Below are 18,182 nucleotides of genomic sequence, written 5' to 3'. Positions count from 1 at the left end.
AGTTAAAATAACATGAGTTAATAAATGAGTTATACGTTTTTCTTTTTTTTTTCAAACTTCCTCTCCATGAAATATGATACAAAGATACTATTTTTGGAAAACAAAATTCACAGAAGGTCTCAGAATTGTCTCTAGTTTTTTTTAGATTTTGTTTTAGATTTTTTTTTAAATTTTTTTGGGGGATGGTTTGCAATAAAGTAGAATTTTTGGGGGTTTTTTTTAACAAAACAACTTCCGGAGGAAAAGTCAAAATTCAAGTGATTTTTGGAGGGTTTTTGCATTTTTCCTTATAATCTAGGGCTGAAAATAATTTTAGAAATTAGTCCATCACATAAGAAGAATATTAGTGAATTTTTTTTAGATTTTTAAGAATTTATTTGAGGACTAACGATTATTAGAAGTTATAAGAGTAGCATTTTTAAGAATTTTAGTTTAAAATATGCAAAAGATTTTTGGGTGAATCCAATAAAAATGGTTTGCACATAGATTATGAAACACGTACGAAAAGTTTTAAAATTTTTGGAGTAACAAAAGAACACCGTTTTGAAGGAGAGTGGAAACAAAATTTAATCAATGTGGCTATTGTTCATGTCAGTGGAGTTGATAGAGAGCTGGCTGTATTTGGCACCTGAGGTACCGAATATGATACTGTTCATCATATTCGGCACCTTAGGTGCCAAAAATGGTGAACAGTGCCATATTTGGTAACTCAGGTGCTCAATATAGCACTGTTCACCATTTTCGGCAAATGAAGTGTCGAATACGCATGTTAAATTTGTAAATACGGTGATATGATGTTTATTTCGATAAATACGGTTCAGTATGATATCTATTTTTTGATTTTTTTTCCGAAAATGTTCGATGATCATGTCAAAATTGGAGAACTATTAAATTTGGTGCCAAATACTTGAAGCTAGCCAAACTGTAGCAATATCGAATCGGGAATAAACCAAACACGCCTTGATCATTCTTCAACTGTTTTGAACTTTGTATGTCTCCGTTCGATTCGTCTCAACTTTTTTGCTTTGTTTTGGTAATCACCAGTCAGCTCACTTTTACCAATGGCAGTAAAAGGATTACAAAACCACAAGCATCAGTACATATCACAATGACATGAATGGGATTACAATTTGAACCAGCCGGTCATAGCAAGGGCAAATGGGTCTTTTTACTCATCCGTCACATGAAGACTAACGGAAAATAGTCAGCAATGATATGGAATGGTAAGAAATTGCAACCAGATGGCATGCAGGGGATAAACACTTTTGCGATGGCATGCAGGGGATAAACACTTTTGCGATGGCATAGACGGGTCCAGGAAAAATTGCAATGGCAAATAAAAAATTGCCCCTAGTTATTGTGCCCAATATGCAGTAACAGGATCTTTCGATCACTATTGTTAACGAATGGGATAGATTTGGTGACCATGTTCTAACAGTTCCTGTAAATTTGGGTGTCAGAATTATCACAAGTGTGGAAGTTGATATGGTGACTACTGACTGAGAATTGGTTAACCCGTCCTCTCTTGTCTGTTCTCAGCTTGGTCTTGAACTGAATGTGCTAAATTGTGCTTGCCCTCCCTAAAATATAGTAACTGGTGACAAGGTTCCTGATATTTTACATAAAGTTTTGAAAACCTAAATACAATGGTCTTCTTGATGAGGATTTTTTCTGACAAAATTGTAAAGATGCATTGAAATTATCGTTATATAACTATGCCCAATTCAAGAGAAAACATTTTGAAAATTCTTTGACAGAAAAGGAGACAACTCATTATGAAAAAGGATGCTAAGAGAGATTCTCTTGACAAAGAAGAGTTAGTCTGATCAGTTGCAACTCATGTTGTGGGTTTCTCTTTCCCTTTTAATTTTTTCTGGATCAACTCATGCTGTAGACTGATGACCTGTTGGTAACACATGCATACACATCTGTTCTTTGGAATTTAGTTATGCTAAGATACAACGGCAACGGTCCAAATCTAGGAGAAGGAAATGAGCAGAGTTAGCAAACCATACGAAAGCGCTGGAGCAAGCAGGAGAGTAGGAGAGATGCTACTGGCAACACTGCCTTAGCCGTCGCTCAGCAGCAATACTCCTGCTCGACTGACGCGATGACATTTCAAATGGTCATCCATACGGTGGACCGATAGGCCGAATTGGGCCAGGCCATCAATCTTTTTTCTTACTAATTCAACAACATTGTCACAAGACATTGGGCCAGGCCATCGGGCGCCCTACCTCTAGTTCTTCCTAAACACAAACAGGCATGCATCCATGGAGGGGTTGCACGCCATACACCTAACAAAATGAAGGCAACTACAACCCACTAATTGAGCCTACATGTTTGCAATCAGGAAATTCAAAATACAAAATAAAATTAAGCCTCTCAAAACATATGTTGTAATTGGATAAAACTGTCTGCTATGAAATCTTAAATATGTATTTCATGCACTACAATTCATATATCCAAATTAGCTCACAATTTCCATACCTTCTACTATGGTCAAAATATTGATAAATTCTTACCAATTTCGAAATTTTACTACCAGAATTTGAGATTTATTTTATGTTTAATTTCAAATATTGTACAGCATACAGATACAAGATGTCAAATTATTTCCCTAATAAGTCACCGTACTTTAAATAACAAGTGCCCAAATTATTGGTTTCCTTATGTTACGCGGACTCGAAACTTGCGTTTGAAGTTGCATATCTTGAAAAGAACAAAATGCGGGCGTGCCAATATACATGTACTATACACAAAGAACGGAGAACGATGTAGCAGAAACCTTGAGCTTTATTCATTCATATCGAATTTCATAAAGTACATGGTTCTCGGAGTACAACGAACACGCTATCTAATTAGAGCTTTCGGCGTTTTCTTCGTCTTGGTTCCCGTGGTCTTGGTTCCCGTGGCCTCGTGAAACCTCCGGTTAATTACACCCATCTCTCAAGCTACCTCCGATTAAGCTACGTTGGTGGTCGTTGTCTCAGGGTTATCTCCGAATCTGCAAGGTTGAAAGCACAAACACACAAATAAGCAAATGTGATAGCGTTAGGAATAAAGTAAGGATTGGTCTCAGTGTTGCACCATCAACCGCTAAACCGAGATAACAGAGGAATAAACAGCAGAGGCATCATGGCAATACAAGGAATATTAGCCCACAATTCCTCATCCGGCAAAAGGGCAATAGCCGCAAGCAAAAGGGCCAAACGACCAACAAGTGATACATCAAAGTAGGCCCATAGCATTATAGCAACCATCACTAAAATTCCAGCATCATGCGAATAGACCCTTAGAGAACAAATGTTAGCTCGGTTGGTTGGTTCGCTGGTATGCGATCGACCAGACGCGAGTTCGATCCTTGGATCACAACTCGCGTGCCTCACCGGGGTTTATCCAAAAAAGTCCGGATTAGGTCCGGGCTAAGTTAGGGTACACACGCGCGTGTGCATTTAGAACTGGAGGCTTTGAAGCCTCCCAATCCCATCCTAGTGTGTGCCTGGATACGCACGCGTGGATGTACGTGTGGAGTGTGTAGATAGTGTGCGTCCCCTTGTACCCTCTCTCTCTCAAAAAAAAAGAGAGAACATACCCTTCATTGTAGAGGCAACATAAAGACATTGCCATCATCATTAGCTCATAGGCACAAAGCATCACTGCATTAGCCCTATCATTTGCCAACAAATAGTGGAGACTGCAATAAGATAGAATGGTAATCAAAGATAACACCACCGGGTAACTCCTCATCCGACAATAGGACAACAGAGCAACGAGCAACAGATGACTAAATCATCAGCATCATTGTACTAACCGACAATAAGCAGCAGCATCAGGAAAACAAAACATCATCCCGCCAGCCAAATGTCTACACAAGGACTTCAGCCGGGGCGTGAGCCAGCCGGCCCAGGGCGGCAGAAGGGGGCTCCCCCCCCCCCTCTTCTCCTCTGCCTGTCCTTCAGTGGTAGCGGCAACAGGAGCTCCAACCGGCGGCGCAGCACGTGGACACCTGCGACAGAGGAGGAAAAGAGAAGAACAATAATCCACCGTCGGCGAGGCTTCGATCAGCAGAGCTTCCCGTCGGCGGCGAAGCAAATTGGTGGCACTGGCTTCTCCTCGTCGGCGGCGAGGCTCGGTGAACACGACTGGTGGCTCGGGGAAGATGACGACTAGGAGTTGGGGGCGCTCGGGCCTTGGGCCGAGAGTAGGAAGGGAGGAAAAAGGGTGACCCGGGCCTATGCAGCGCTAGAGGAAGGGGCCCAAGGCGGCTTGATCTGGCCCAACGAGGCAACGGCAACCTAGGCCTCGGGCCAGGCCCAGTATAGCAGCAGGCCGACCTAAACTTCAGGCCAGAGGAGAAAAAGGGGAGGAGCTGAGCCGACCATGGACTATGTACTGTGCAAATATACGACAAAATATCATCGTACACCTTATTTGCTATGATATGATTGAATGCATTAGGTATTACTCCTCTCAAGAGGTAATGGTAATATTAACAGTTGGATCGACTCATAATGGGCGGTCCATATTAATTTGGAGTACCTTAAAAAAATCCTATGAAATAAGAAAACAAGTGCTCAATTTTTTTGGTGAACCCCAGCATCATAATTTAGCAGATACTTCACTACATCACAGTACTCAAAGCAGTTGCCACGCAAAATACCAAATGACAGAAAGTTCAAAATTTGGAGGCACAGAAGAAACTGCCATTACAAGGTCACAAATCATAATCTGCTAGAAGAACGTTCTAGTTAATAAGCTTAGAGGAACGCTGGGAGAAGTGACCAAGATATAAAAACCTCCATCTTACAGAACCCAAGGTTAATACACTTATCAGTTGTACCAATTCTTTTCGGAGTAATCTTGATTGTGTCACTGACAACTGCGCTGCTACCAGGTTCTCGAGCCTCTGCAGTAAGTTCAAGCTCTCCATCTGATTCCACTGAGGAGAAAGCTTGATCAAGCCTTCATCACTTTCCACCATGCCACCTCGAGAATCAAATAGCACAAAGTCAACATTAGGGAAACTTTTAGTGCGAGCAACAAACCGTGGGCAAAACTGACTCCACGACCCTTGTACAACTTTGACATCAATTGTTGCCTCCACTGTATCCCTGAGTTGCGTGAATAGCAATTCTGTTGTGCAATATTTGTTGGAGTGTGTCTCTCTATAAAGTTTACCATATGAAGACCTGGCACCAATACAGTTATGCTCAATGACCAGGAAGCTTAGGATTTTGTCTTCAGACTCCCTACTATCCTTGACTTTTAGTTCAATCTCAAAGTTGATAGGATCGCCTAGGGCCAGTTAACACCAAGGATGAGTCCTGCATATGTGATTTGTGTCAGTAAAACTAATATACATGCAAATATTTTGTTGCAAAAAAAGAAAGGTTTAGTACGATGTAACACCTTATGAAATACAGCAGCATAAGTGTATAGGATTATTATAACTCAAGCTAGTTTACAGGGTCCAAGTTTGAGTTCTCAAATCCAATGATCTAAGTGGAAATTTATAGAACCAAATCATAAATCATATCTTTGTTACATGACAAAGAGAGTTCAAAAAAGATGTGTGTGGCGTTTTAGAATTCCGTAGTGAATTCAGTTATTGCAACAAAACTGACTGGAGGGATAAGAAATTAAGCGTGATACTTAAAATAAAAGTACATTGTAGACACTTGGACACTTCTATTGCTTGGGCCCTTGTACTCGCAAACTGAACTTTATAAATGAGTCAAGGAAATTCAAACCAAGCTGAAAAGAGATGTCACATGGGACTTTACCAGCTTTAACATACCATTAGAGTCATGCGAGCTACGGTGGTGTGATCAGGAGGACTAGTTTAAATTGCTTGGGCAGAATAAGAGTTAGGAGTAGGAAAGTTAGTGTGTTTCACTAATCCCAATCAACCCAATGATGGCTACAGCAGCTAAATTGCATGTAAATTGGGCCAAAGTGTAAATGTTAACTCACTTTGCCATGTGAAGTACTGAGGTTTGGGTGAGTCATGAGCTCATGGCTCAATAATAAAACTTTAAGGACTTCAAAGTTCAAGCCTCAAGTAAATTGCACAACTGCATGTCCATAGAGCTATTGTGCACTTTAGTCGTATAAAAAGAATGAGAGCAAGCTATGTCTATTATCATGGTAGAGTATTATCAAGTTTACAACTTTTTTGCTGTAGTGTATCGAAGCAGAAAACCATTTATCTCAATAGGCATTGCTTGGAGTTTTTTTAAACACAAAGACAATTCAGTGAACTGCTGAATTCACCTATTTACCTATTGTACCATGCTTGACTAATTGAACAAAGTAAAGAAGGTCAAAGGGCGACGACACCAATCCAAGGAAGATATTTTACAATATTTTGCAATGATTTGAGGAATTTATTCAACGTCCTTCAAATTTGATCAAACATCCAACTTAAGAAAAATGGTGCGCACCTAAATAAAATGATGAGATAGCAAGGCAATAAAGAACAGAAAAAAAGGCATCAAGCTGCACCACGCACTGCATAAAGTGATTCAAGCAGCACGGTGCTCACCTCTGAACATTACAGAGTTTACGGCAGAAAAACGAAGCAATAATTCAGAACATATGTGGACGGAAACAGAGCCAAATAAGAGATTAGGATAATTCTAAATCCTAAAATCTAGGTAATTGTGAATGCCTGAATGATCAATTGCTTATCGGTGTTATGAATTGCATGTGACTTCTAAGTAGAAAACTAAATCCACAACTGCTTAATTCGGCAGGATACATACCTCAGCTGTTAGCGTCTGGCAATCGTTCCTGTCACGGCGAAAGATGATGTTCCGCTTGCAATCTAAGTTGTCCCGCGCCGCGACGAAGCCGTACACATCGAATGACCACTGGAAGCCCAGCTCCGGCTTGATCCCCTTCACGGTGACGGAGTAGACCTGCGCCGTGTCGACGCTCTCGGCCTCGCGTGGCACGGGTCCGTACGTGAAGCACTTGGGGCCAAGGTCCGCTGCAAAAGAGGCGAATTGCCCATAGATTAATCGACGGATCGGGCGAACCAACAGAATCAACACTCTCGATTACGTGTGCGTGTGTACGTACTTTTCTTCCAGAGGAGGTTGTTGAAGTTCGTCCTTCGTTATAATCACAGTGTAGATAGAGTGTTTTTTATAAAATCTAGATTTGTACTATCTATAAGTTGAAGAAGAGGAGTATATCACTACCGGCTCGTATAATCTGATGACAGTGATGTAGAGATATTACTATCGGTCAGTAGATTAAGCCGGCAGTGATAAGGTGTGGATACATCACTACCGACTCAATCCATCAGCCGACAGTGATGATCCATATCATTGTCGGTTCATAAACCACGATAACTAATTCTTCCCATGCGAATAATAAACCGTAGTGATGACCAATCACTACCGGTCCATAAAAAGCCAACAGTAATGAACCGAGATATAAGTTCAATTCTATAGTAATGATATTGCGTTGTGTTGGATGCATGGTACAACAAAATAACAAACATGTCTCTCCACCATGTCGTTCTGGAGATGCAGATACAAGCTGGCCGGCACCCCATGTCGATCGCGCTAGCTAGCTTTGCTGCCGGCTGCGACGTAGGTACGTAGCGCAGCTGTGTATATAGAGAACGCGCTGAATCGCTCACGTCCCCCCTCCCTGCTCCCGCCCTGCATCCCCTAGGTAACTTGGAATAATACCGACGCAACTCCCGTATGTGTTTGCGAGACGATGCGATGTGCCATATACCGATCCGCGTCGTCGCTTCTGCAGGTCTCTGCCTGCCGGCCTAGCTCAGGCGTTAGCTTACACTAGAGAGGTCACTGCACACAATGGCGTGCCCGTGCTCCCAAGGCTTGAAACATTTGATGATGTAGAGAGTGTGCTATCATCAAACATCTCGCAAAATTATAGCTCTCACACAAGGACCTGTACGAGGAGAAACAAGACAAAGTAAGGAACATAGCATATAGTATATGTGAATTCATGCATTATGAAGCTACTAGCTTCTCCGGTTGATCACGAATTAAGGAACCAAACATATAGTATGGATCCATACATTGTCAAGGAATTAATTGCCCTTATTAATTAATTTCACTTTCACCTGCACGCACAGGACAACCATATGTTACTTGAAATTTTGAATATCAATAGCTTTTAAAATATCTGGTTTGGAAATAATGTGTATATAGATTAGTCTTAAAAAATACTTTCATAATACTTTAAAACGCTTTCAACTTATTGTTTTCCCCGTCCATCTCAGGCAGTACTGACAGTTCCGGTTCCCAGTGCAGCCTCTTCGCAGGCCCAACCAGATCAGACGACGACCGCTGCTGACTCGCCGTGGACATGGCCGAGGATCCATTCCATGTTTGTACCGGGAGCCTCTTCTTCTGCTTTATATTTGTTTGTTTGTTTTTTCCTTTGATTTGTGTGAATTAGACTTTGTTTTATGTGAATTAAAGTTTATGGATTCCTTTCGTTTGATCAAATACTTGTGATTGTTTGTTTGTTCCTTTGATTTGTGTAATTTGTTTTTCCCATTGATTTGTGTGAACGAATTTTACAGTCATTGTTAAAATTTCATCATCAACCAGTGAGTGCAGTTTGGTTCGTAAAGACTTGCATTTATGTTACGAAGTGTTAATATTCTATTGTTTTGCTTAAGCTATTTCATATTATCCGCATGAAACTTAAATTGAAAGTAGTAATTTACGGTCACTGAGTTTGGTCTCTTGAATGTAAATATTGGAGAGGTGGCAAGACATCAGTGTGTACCTAACTGGCTCACGTTTGTTCGAGTCACCGAGGCCACGAACATTCCAAGAGACAACAGAAGTTTACGTGAAGTTAACAACCATAGATAAAGAGATAACACCGTTGGTAAGGAACTAGGTAGACGCTAATTTGATAAGAGTTCTTAGGCTAGGGTACAAGCAACCAGAAACACAGTAGCTTTGAGATATGCAGGGTATGACGAGATATCAGGCAGTAACGAAGCAATCAACATTTCCTTACGAGAATGGATATAAACTTTTTTACTTTATAGATGAGAAAAAATGGTTTCTTAATACTTTCTTCGTGTTTTTGCAGGAATTGATCCCAATCTGAACTATCATCAAATTCCTATACGATCCTCATGAAACAGAAGCACAACTAAAGTTTACAATTAGCGGCTCACACATCGCGAGGTACCAATTACCACTTACTACGTAAGAAATTAACAAAATAGACACCATATTAATGACAGCTGCAAAATAGACATCACATCACTGATGTACTATTAGTGACGGGTCCAATAAGTACGCGTCACTAATATCATTTCTGATCAAAATCAGATATAAATTCATCACTAATGAGTGGTTATTAGTGACGGGTAAAGTTGTGACCCAGGTCATCAGGGACGGGTCGTCTTAGACCAGTCATTAGTGACGTGACGAGTCGTCTTAGACAAGTCATTAGTGACGGGTGTTATGACCCGTCACTGATGATAAGATCATCAGTGACGGATCGTTCTAGACCAGTCATTAGTGACGGATCAACTTATAATCCGTCACTAATGACTAACTCCAATCACTAATGACGGTCTTTGTAAATATTTTTTTTATTTTTTTCTTATTTCTTCTCATCTTAGCAGTACTAGAATAGAAAACATGATACATTTCTGCTCAAGTTTGATGTAAGGTGTGATAGTTATAGACACTAACGCGTGTTTCGAAAACGGTACAGAAATTTTTGAGGGTGAGAACTCAATCTTCCAAACCATTTTTGATCTTAAAAAATCCCGAACCCGACAAAGTTGGGGATCAGAAATGGATGTAACTTTTTTTAGATGTCCGTAGAGTTAAAAAAAACGTCGAAATCAAAGTCTATATACAAAAAGTCATGCCTGTTTTATCGAATGCACTCCAAGTCACCTATCAAATTATAAACCTCGATGAAATTTGACAAAAATAGTTATTAGCGATGGATTATGGTTATAACACGTCACTAATGATCTTCGGCAAAGAATATTAAAAGGATAAAATATCCAGTTTCTATCATAACTACGTGATAACAGAGGTGATAAGGTGGCTATACACACGTGAGGAGGAGGTCGCGGGTTTGCTTCCCATGGAACGCAAACTTGAAAATAATATGATAAAAACGTGCCTTATGAGGCATATGAGATGAGTCTGCGTTAGGATGGCTCGGGTGAAAAAAAATATTTTTTTGACTTTTTTTTGTCAAAAAATATATAAAATAATTTATCGGCCATTAGTGACGGGTCAAGATTACAACCCGTCATTAATGTTCAGTCAATAGTGACAGATCACGATTACGACCCGTCACTAATAACTAAACATTAGTGGCGGGTCACCATTCTCACCCGTCACTAATGACCTATCATTAGTGACGTGATAAAAGTGACGAGTACGAACCCGTCACTTATACCGGTTATCACCCATCACTAATAACTTTTTTCATGTAGTGACTGATGTTAGTATTTTTCACGGGATATGCTTACATCTAGGAGAAGAAGATGAGATTTTTTTTTTTCAAAGGGAAGGCTCGTACTCACACAGTTACACAGGAGCTGCACCAGCGCATCTAGTAAAACGCTAGGGCTCGAACCTAGATCCCTCCTCCAAAAACTATCTCGAGAGACCAGTTGGTTCCACAGTACTCGTACGAAGAAGATGAGATATATATCATCTTCCGAGATTCAGACCACTACTTGGTCGGATTTCAGCGAGTGCAAGCGTTCCACTTCAATGACGCAACAATACCAAATCCTGCAGGTGCCGAAGTGTTCGAGTCGGCGACGGAGTCTACTCACGGTGCCTTGTCTCAAGGGGGAACGTAAGTCTTTTTGTAATCTCTCGATTATTTTTTACTACCGTCTTAACTCATTTGTGTTTTAGATATGTGTTGCCACTCATTATTATTATTATTATTATTTGTTCTCTAGTACAACTGTAGGAGGTAACGTGATGATTCAATGATATTACGACCTTCTGACTTCTGAGCTACCAACCGGGCGATGATCTCACTAATGCTGTAATGAAGTCCTTACATCGCAATGTGTTTTGCGAGGCTGAGCGTTTCAGATCTGCTCAAATCCATGTCTTTCAGATCTGCTCAAATCCATGTCTGCAACATGATTGTCAACTACATCAGCGAGTGTATGCCCATACAAACATCGAACCGGTTCACTTCGTGGAGATCACTATCAAAGGTTGGGTTGGGTGCAAGACAGACAGAGGATGATGAGAATCAAATACCAGATGAAAATGTACCTCAAGTAGCTAGAAGGCTGAATATCAGTAGCTATGAGAATCAAATACCAGATAAGAACTAGTGGGCGAACCAAATAGCGAGCTTCTGCTGTTGCTATATATATTGTCCTGGGTATGGGATATGACCTCACTAAACAAAAACATCGTAGTGGTCGTTGGCAACAGCACAAGCACCAGGTTATCACCCAGCTCAAGTTTCAGCGGAATAATAAGAGATCGGTTGTTGGGATTGGGAGAGCTTGAAACCGTGAAGTAGCCTGGGACTCAGGGTTCTCAACTCTAATGGTGAATGAGGTACTTGATGATTGTGTAGAAATATTAACATTTGCGTTCTATACTCTGTTTAAACAACGATAAAAATTGATGTAAACAAAGGATTAGTCTCACATGGTTCATCATGGCATACGAAAAAGTACATATATACTGTCAAAGCATAGAATCAAACCTTTGGGTCCTCTCCTCGATCTGCTATTTCTTGTTCACTGCCTTTACCACGTCCTTTGTTTGCCTGATTCAGATGTTCGGCAAGTAGTACAATAAGTTGATAACCTGGGCCAAAAATTCTTAATTTTAATTTAACCATAATAGTATAAGTAGAACCAGAATATCCACTTATCACTCAAGTAATACATACAGCGTTGGCTCTCAGTGTCTTTATCGTGAATAATCATTACAATGCAAATTAGACGATTTTAGTATGATTGGCTCAACTCAACTTATCTCTTGGTCATGAAATTTCCTTATCTTTTTACCAACATCCATATTGACTTCATGCAAGCAATTCACACAAAACTATAAATTTCCTTACGCTAGCCAGAAAACAAGTAGCAAGAACTATCACAAAAGTCTGAAATTACCGAAGCCGCTGCACGCGATGTTAACAGGGAGTTCGGTCCTCTCATCAAGGATAACATGACCTGCGGCATGGCAGCAAGGCCACTGCACGAGCAATGCCATTACCTTGACATCTTGTGCGGCGCATGGTAATGCCATTACCTTGACATCTTGTGCGGCGTATGGTAATCTGGTATGATGCCAGTCACTGGCGGAGCCAGAGCTGAAAGGCTGGGGCCGAACAGAGCGGGCGGTGACGCTCGGGAGACGCGTCGCGTGGCAGGTAGATGACTAAGATGAGGTTCATGGGCTCAAAGGCTCGCTCGCAACTGTATGTTCTAAAAAACTTGCATGAGGGAGGACCGGAGGAGGGCCAGAACCTAGGTTGACCGACACCTGGCTCCGCCCCTGACGCCAGTTAATATGACCAGACGGCATGTAACTTGCAGATGCCGAGCAACGGCTACACGTTGGCCTCGCACAGTTCATGCTCACGCCGTCAACGATAACCACCATCTTTGCCATCCAAAGCATGAGGGTCTTTCATGTTGCGGCACGGACGAAAGGCACCACCAAGCTAGCTTGGCCCTGAGCATGCGACCAGGGTTCAAAAAACCGTCGGTAACCACTCAAAAATCGCGGTTACCGACCTTCCCGGTCCGGTCCGATTTCAAAAACCGCTCGGTAACCGAAATTTGAATTCAAAAATTCGAAAAAATAAAAAAATTTAAAAAAAATTCAAAAAAAATCTTAAAAAAAACTAGACACAATTCTAAGAACTTCTGTGAAAAAAATTTTCAAAAATAATGTCGTTTGCATCATATTCTATAGGGAGAAAGTTTGAAAAAAATTGAAACGTGCGGCTCAATTATTAACTCACGTTAAGGAAAAGTGTAACATGTAAACACATATTTTTCTTGTATAAAACGTATTTTAAGAGAACCTTTAAAATTGATTTTACTTTATTTAGAGTTTTATTAAATTCTCTATGATTTTTACAAAGTTCACAAGCATAAAGTGAATATGTTAAGAAAAATCACTGTAATTAATTTTTTCATGTCTACTATTATTTTTTCTACGTAAATCATAATATAAATAAGCTAATGAAAGTGGTTTCACTAATTTTTAAGGTGTGATGGGTCAGTTATGAATTAATCTAGTCGCAACACATTTACACAATCATGCATGTTACAATAACTAATTCATGAGTTCATATATTTTTAAAAGATATAGGATCATGTAAGAAGACTAACAAAATTAGTTTCATGATTTTTGGATTAGCAAAGAGTAAACTATGCATTTACCTTGGTTTAACAAATAAAATTTCTCACAGAAAATTTTGAACTTTTTTATGAGTATAAATACTTTTATCATGTAGATCATGTTACAAGGAATCCAACAAAATTTGTTTCACTTGATTTGAAGCTCGGATGAATTAGTTATTGATTTTACAAGATTGAACCCTTTTTTAGATTTTTTGTTGAACTGCGCTGAAATTCGATAAAACCGCTCGATAAATCGAGAAAATCGAGCGGTTACCGAGCCAAACCGCTCGGTAACCGACCGAATCGAAAATGCGAGAAAATCGCTCGGTAACCGACCCAAACCGCTCGGTTACCGAGAGGGCAAAAACATGATTTTTTCGCAAAAATTTAAAATTTGCCGAATGAATTTTCTCCGAATTTTTTTGAATTTTTGACCGGTAATCGCGGTTACCGCGGTTTTTCGGTTACCGCCGGAGGTCGGTAACCGACCTCCGGTCGGTAACGCGAACCTTGCATGCGAGTGCGGGGCAGAGAGGCTCCTGATACTCCTCCAGGGATCGATACGAGGGCGGCGCTTGAGCGCAAGGACGACGTAGGAGGGGGCGCGGGATGATGAACAACTTTTATGTTTATGTTTTTTAATTAAAAATTTGTAAATATATACGTTCGTTTTAAATTTTTATAAATCTATATTCCTATCACCCTTGCATGGGAGGCATAAGTATAGAATTGCAAAATTTCAGAATGAATCCATATATTTGTAATTTTCGGATTAAAAAATATAAAAATAATTCCTCAGAACAAAATGAAAATCAGTGCAACAGAGCAATCAAATGCATCTAGGCCGCAGAAGGCCCAACTCATTCGGCCCATCCACTGCCCACCATTCCAAAACCCTAGCACCATCCGACGGCCACGAGGCGCCCATCGCCCCGTATAAAGTCCCCCTTCGCCGCCTCCACCCGAACCCCAGGTTCGTCTCCGCACACTCCACCACCTTCCCCGCCGCCGCATCCGCCATGGGTGAGCTCCTCCTCCTCCTTTTCCACATTCCCGCTGATCTCTCTGTCGCCTGATCTCTCCGATTCGCGTGCGTCGGTTCTGACGGTGTGTCTCGCTCTTCGCGGCTGCGCAGGGGCGTACAAGTACGTGTCGGAGCTATGGAGGAGGAAGCAGTCGGACGTGATGCGGTTCGTGCAGCGCGTCCGGTGCTGGGAGTACAGGCAGCAGCCGGCGATCGTCCGCCTCACCAGGCCCACACGCCCCGACAAGGCCCGCCGCCTCGGCTTCAAGGCCAAGCAGGTAGATCTCCCCCTTCCAGATCTACGCCTAGTTCTTTGATCGCGCGGAGGTTGCTGTTAAGGGACGAGTCCTGTTGACGCGTGCGTAACTTGTGCTTCGATGATGATTTATTTGTGAGTACGGGGAGGGTTGTGGAGGCGTTGCCGTCATTTAGGATTGCGATATGCGCAGTGCTACCATCGTTTGCTGCTCTGTGTAGTATTTCAGGTGGTAGATGCCAGTATTTTTGGACGACACGAAGGTGTTTAGGTACTAGATTACTCCCAATTAGCCATTCAGTCTACCATCTAAGAATGTTTAGAGCATTATGTATATGATGTTGAATTGTATTGAGTTTGAATCAGATTGATATAGATTATGTCAGCTACTAATTTAATAGATTGGGACGCTGTCACTTCTAGTTTTGCACTATTTTCCACCAGTTGGTAAATGATAACAATGTGGATATAAAATTTATGTAGCGCCCTATTGTTGAAAGACTGTTCGTTGTCTCATATTTGTGGCAAAATGAATATTTGACTCTAATGGTGTATGTCAGTTTCTATCGGTGCTTTGTTCATTGTATTTTGAAGAAGTTTTCTTTATGCCTTTCAGTTTCTCTCGGTGCTTTGTGGTAGTCACTTTATGTTGCACTGGTGATTCACCTGGTAGGTTTGATTTTTAGTGCAGTATTGTTGCACCATTTATCAAGTAGTTCTGCCCAGGCTTCCAGCTGAGGTCGATGAAGCCTTGTTGCCTAGATTATGACCTCTGCAGTGGTAGTGTTGCTTGCCAACATATTGTCACTGAACAACATATTATTCATGCTATTTATCCAGCTATCTGATTTGTTCTGTACATATTTCATGTGACAGTTTTAATTTTTCTTTTTGGAATTGAGCACATTCTTCTTGTATGCATAGCACTTTAAACTATTTCCTCTCATCTGATGAATGAAATTTTAGTAGCTGTGGCCCTATAATCGAAATGATTTTGCTTAACTTTTGGGCAAATTTGGGAATTTAGACAATATACGCGACCGTATTTGCAAAATTAGACAACATGTCGACGTATTTGTAAATCTAGCACTCATATTCGGTAACTCAAAATCCGAAATTTAGCTTGCGGTAACTCAAATTCCGAAAACACCCCGGCCTCACAGATTTCGGCAACTCAGGTGCCGAATACGGCATTGTTCACCGCATTCGGCACCTCAGTTGCCGAAAACTCCCCGTATTCGGCAATTGAGGTGCCGAATACGGTGCACAGTGCCGTATTCGGCACCTGAGTTGCCGAAATAAGCCGGCCGACGTCCTGTCACTCTTTTGGCCGCGTCACGTCAATCATTTTTTGCTTCCTGTGATGCTCTCGGCTGGTGAATTTTTCATGCATGTGCTCATTCCAAAACATGTCTCATCTTTGCTTTGGCGCCGCAATCTAATTACAATGCTGAATACGAGGAGTTTTCGGCAACTGAGGTGCCGAATACGGTGAACAGTGCCGTATTCGGCACTTGAGTTGCTGAAATCTGTGGGACCGGGGTGTTTTCGGAATTTGAGTTACCGCAAGCTAAATTTCGGATTTTGAATTACCGAATACGAGTGCTAGATTTACAAATACGTCGATATGTTGTCTAATTTCGCAAATACGGTCGTGTATATTGTCTAAATTTGCCTAACTTTTGTGTTATTTGTCTTCAGGGGTATGTTGTTTACCGTGTCCGTGTCAGGCGTGGTGGCAGGAAGAGGCCTGTGCCTAAGGGTATTGTCTACGGCAAGCCCAAGCACCAGGGTATCACCCAGCTCAAGTTCCAGAGGAACAAGAGGTCTGTTGCTGAGGAGAGAGCTGGACGTAAGCTTGGTGGACTCAGGGTTCTCAACTCCTACTGGGTGAATGAGGTATACTTGATTTTACAGGAATTGATAGCAATATATCATGAGAACTCTCATTCTGTTTTGCGCTAATGCCTATACTTCTCCTTGTCTCTGAACCACAGGATAGCACCTACAAGTACTTTGAGATCATCCTGGTTGATGTGGCTCACAGTGCCATCCGCAACGACCCAAGGATCAACTGGCTTTGCAAGGCTGTGCACAAGCACCGTGAGCTCCGCGGTCTCACCTCTGCAGGCAAGAAGTACCGTGGCTTGCGTGGCAAGGGTCACAGGCACCACAAGAACAGGCCCTCAAGGAGAGCCACCTGGAAGCGCAACCAGACCCTCTCCCTCCGCCGCTACCGTTGAGCTCATTCGTCTTGATGCTCGGTTACTGTGGAATTGGTCCCATGCAGACTTTGATAGTATTTGGTATTTTCATTGCATTGCCAAATTTTGCTACTCTGGAGCAAATGCCATGAACTATATTTGCGATTCTCCTGTGTTATCAGTCGATGAAACGAATGGTTTAGTAATCTAATGCTGTGTGCTCTAGTGATTCGCTTTATGTTTCATGATTGGATTTATTGTTCTGTGGTGATAGTCAATCATGATCTGTTGCTAGCAGGCTCATGTAGATTCCATCCTGATTCGTGTTTAGTTGCAGGTGAATCTAGGGATGGCAATCTTACGTGTGGGTTTGGGTATCGCTTGACGGGTGCGGGTATGGGTCTGAATTTTTGTCTATGGGCACAGCGGGTTAGGTACTCGCGAAGCAGAAGCAGTGGGTTGGATACGGATTTTATGATCTGCCTACGGGTACTATTTGGCTGACCCAATACTCTCCACTTCCAGGTGGCCCAACCCATCCCATTGATATTTGCTAACCATCTAACCCTAGCTTTGTTTGATTGCTTCGGTCACTCATGTCCTCACTTGGCAGACCGCCGCCGCTGCACACCCGGGGTGGACCAGGTCCTTGTGCTCTGCATGTAGCCGTCCGCTGCTGCGATGTACTCCCGCTGTCCCGCAAGGCCCCTGCTGCGACGTACTCCTGCTGTCCCACGAGGTCGACCAGCAGAAGCTGCCGCGTGCTCGGGTTCACGCGAGACAAGAGGTGAGTCGGATTTGGGGAAGGAGAATCTGCCGTCTCTCCTGCTCTGCTTTTGGTAGTGTTCTTCTTCGTGGTGTGCGGATTCACAATGATTCGCCATCTCTCCTGCAACATTGTGCAGTTGTGCTGCTATTGATAGCTTGCAACGTTTCATGGGGTCTGCGTTTGTGGTGGCTCTGCAATTTTTGTGAATAACGACACTGAGATTGTTGACTGGGCTTTTTTTTTTTTTTTTTTTTTTTTTTGCATTATCTAGGCATGGAAAGTGCTCAAGTATTTAACTCAAAATTCCTGCGAACTTCAGAATTACACTTACTGATTGGTGTCTGTGTGCAGCCGTGCATAATGTTGAAGTTGCTCCAGTACTTGCAATCTGATGAATGATGTTTGGATTTGTTCTTTTATGTCTTTGAGAACCATACATTATCAGGTGACGGGTCGGGTATGATATGTTTCGTCCGTACTCAGTCCGATCTATTGCTAACTCATAACTGGTTGTCAAGTTGCTGTTGGGAGATGCATGCGGAGTC

At 41.9% G+C, this 18,182-nt stretch overlaps 1 protein-coding gene and 1 pseudogene across 1 annotated transcript; one reads left to right on the top strand and one right to left on the bottom strand.

Annotated features, from left to right (window-relative positions):
• Positions 1–4,602: 4,602 nt before the first annotated feature.
• On the bottom strand, positions 4,603–14,405 carry LOC133892130 (uncharacterized; annotated as a pseudogene).
• LOC133893236 (large ribosomal subunit protein eL15z-like) lies at positions 14,287–17,113 on the top strand. The gene is made up of 4 exons (XM_062334211.1): positions 14,287–14,407; positions 14,520–14,686; positions 16,366–16,563; positions 16,662–17,113. Exons 1-4 carry the CDS (start codon positions 14,404–14,406, stop codon positions 16,905–16,907), a joined length of 615 nt encoding a protein of 204 aa, XP_062190195.1. The 5' UTR covers positions 14,287–14,403; the 3' UTR covers positions 16,908–17,113.
• The last annotated feature ends 1,069 nt before the right edge of the window (positions 17,114–18,182 follow it).

The sequence above is a fragment of the Phragmites australis genome, chromosome 15 (assembly GCF_958298935.1).
Source record: "Phragmites australis chromosome 15, lpPhrAust1.1, whole genome shotgun sequence".
NCBI classification, from domain to species: domain Eukaryota; kingdom Viridiplantae; phylum Streptophyta; class Magnoliopsida; order Poales; family Poaceae; genus Phragmites; species Phragmites australis.
Note: the sequence above shows the minus strand (reverse complement) of the source record. Positions and strands in the feature narration are given on the sequence as shown.

Bases quoted from the DNA above. Each gene is read 5' to 3' on its own strand.
- LOC133893236 (XM_062334211.1), top strand. The intron at 14,687-16,365 runs GTAGATCTCCCC...ATTTGTCTTCAG, and splicing joins TCGGCTTCAAGGCCAAGCAG to GGGTATGTTGTTTACCGTGT. The intron at 16,564-16,661 runs GTATACTTGATT...TCTGAACCACAG, and splicing joins ACTCCTACTGGGTGAATGAG to GATAGCACCTACAAGTACTT.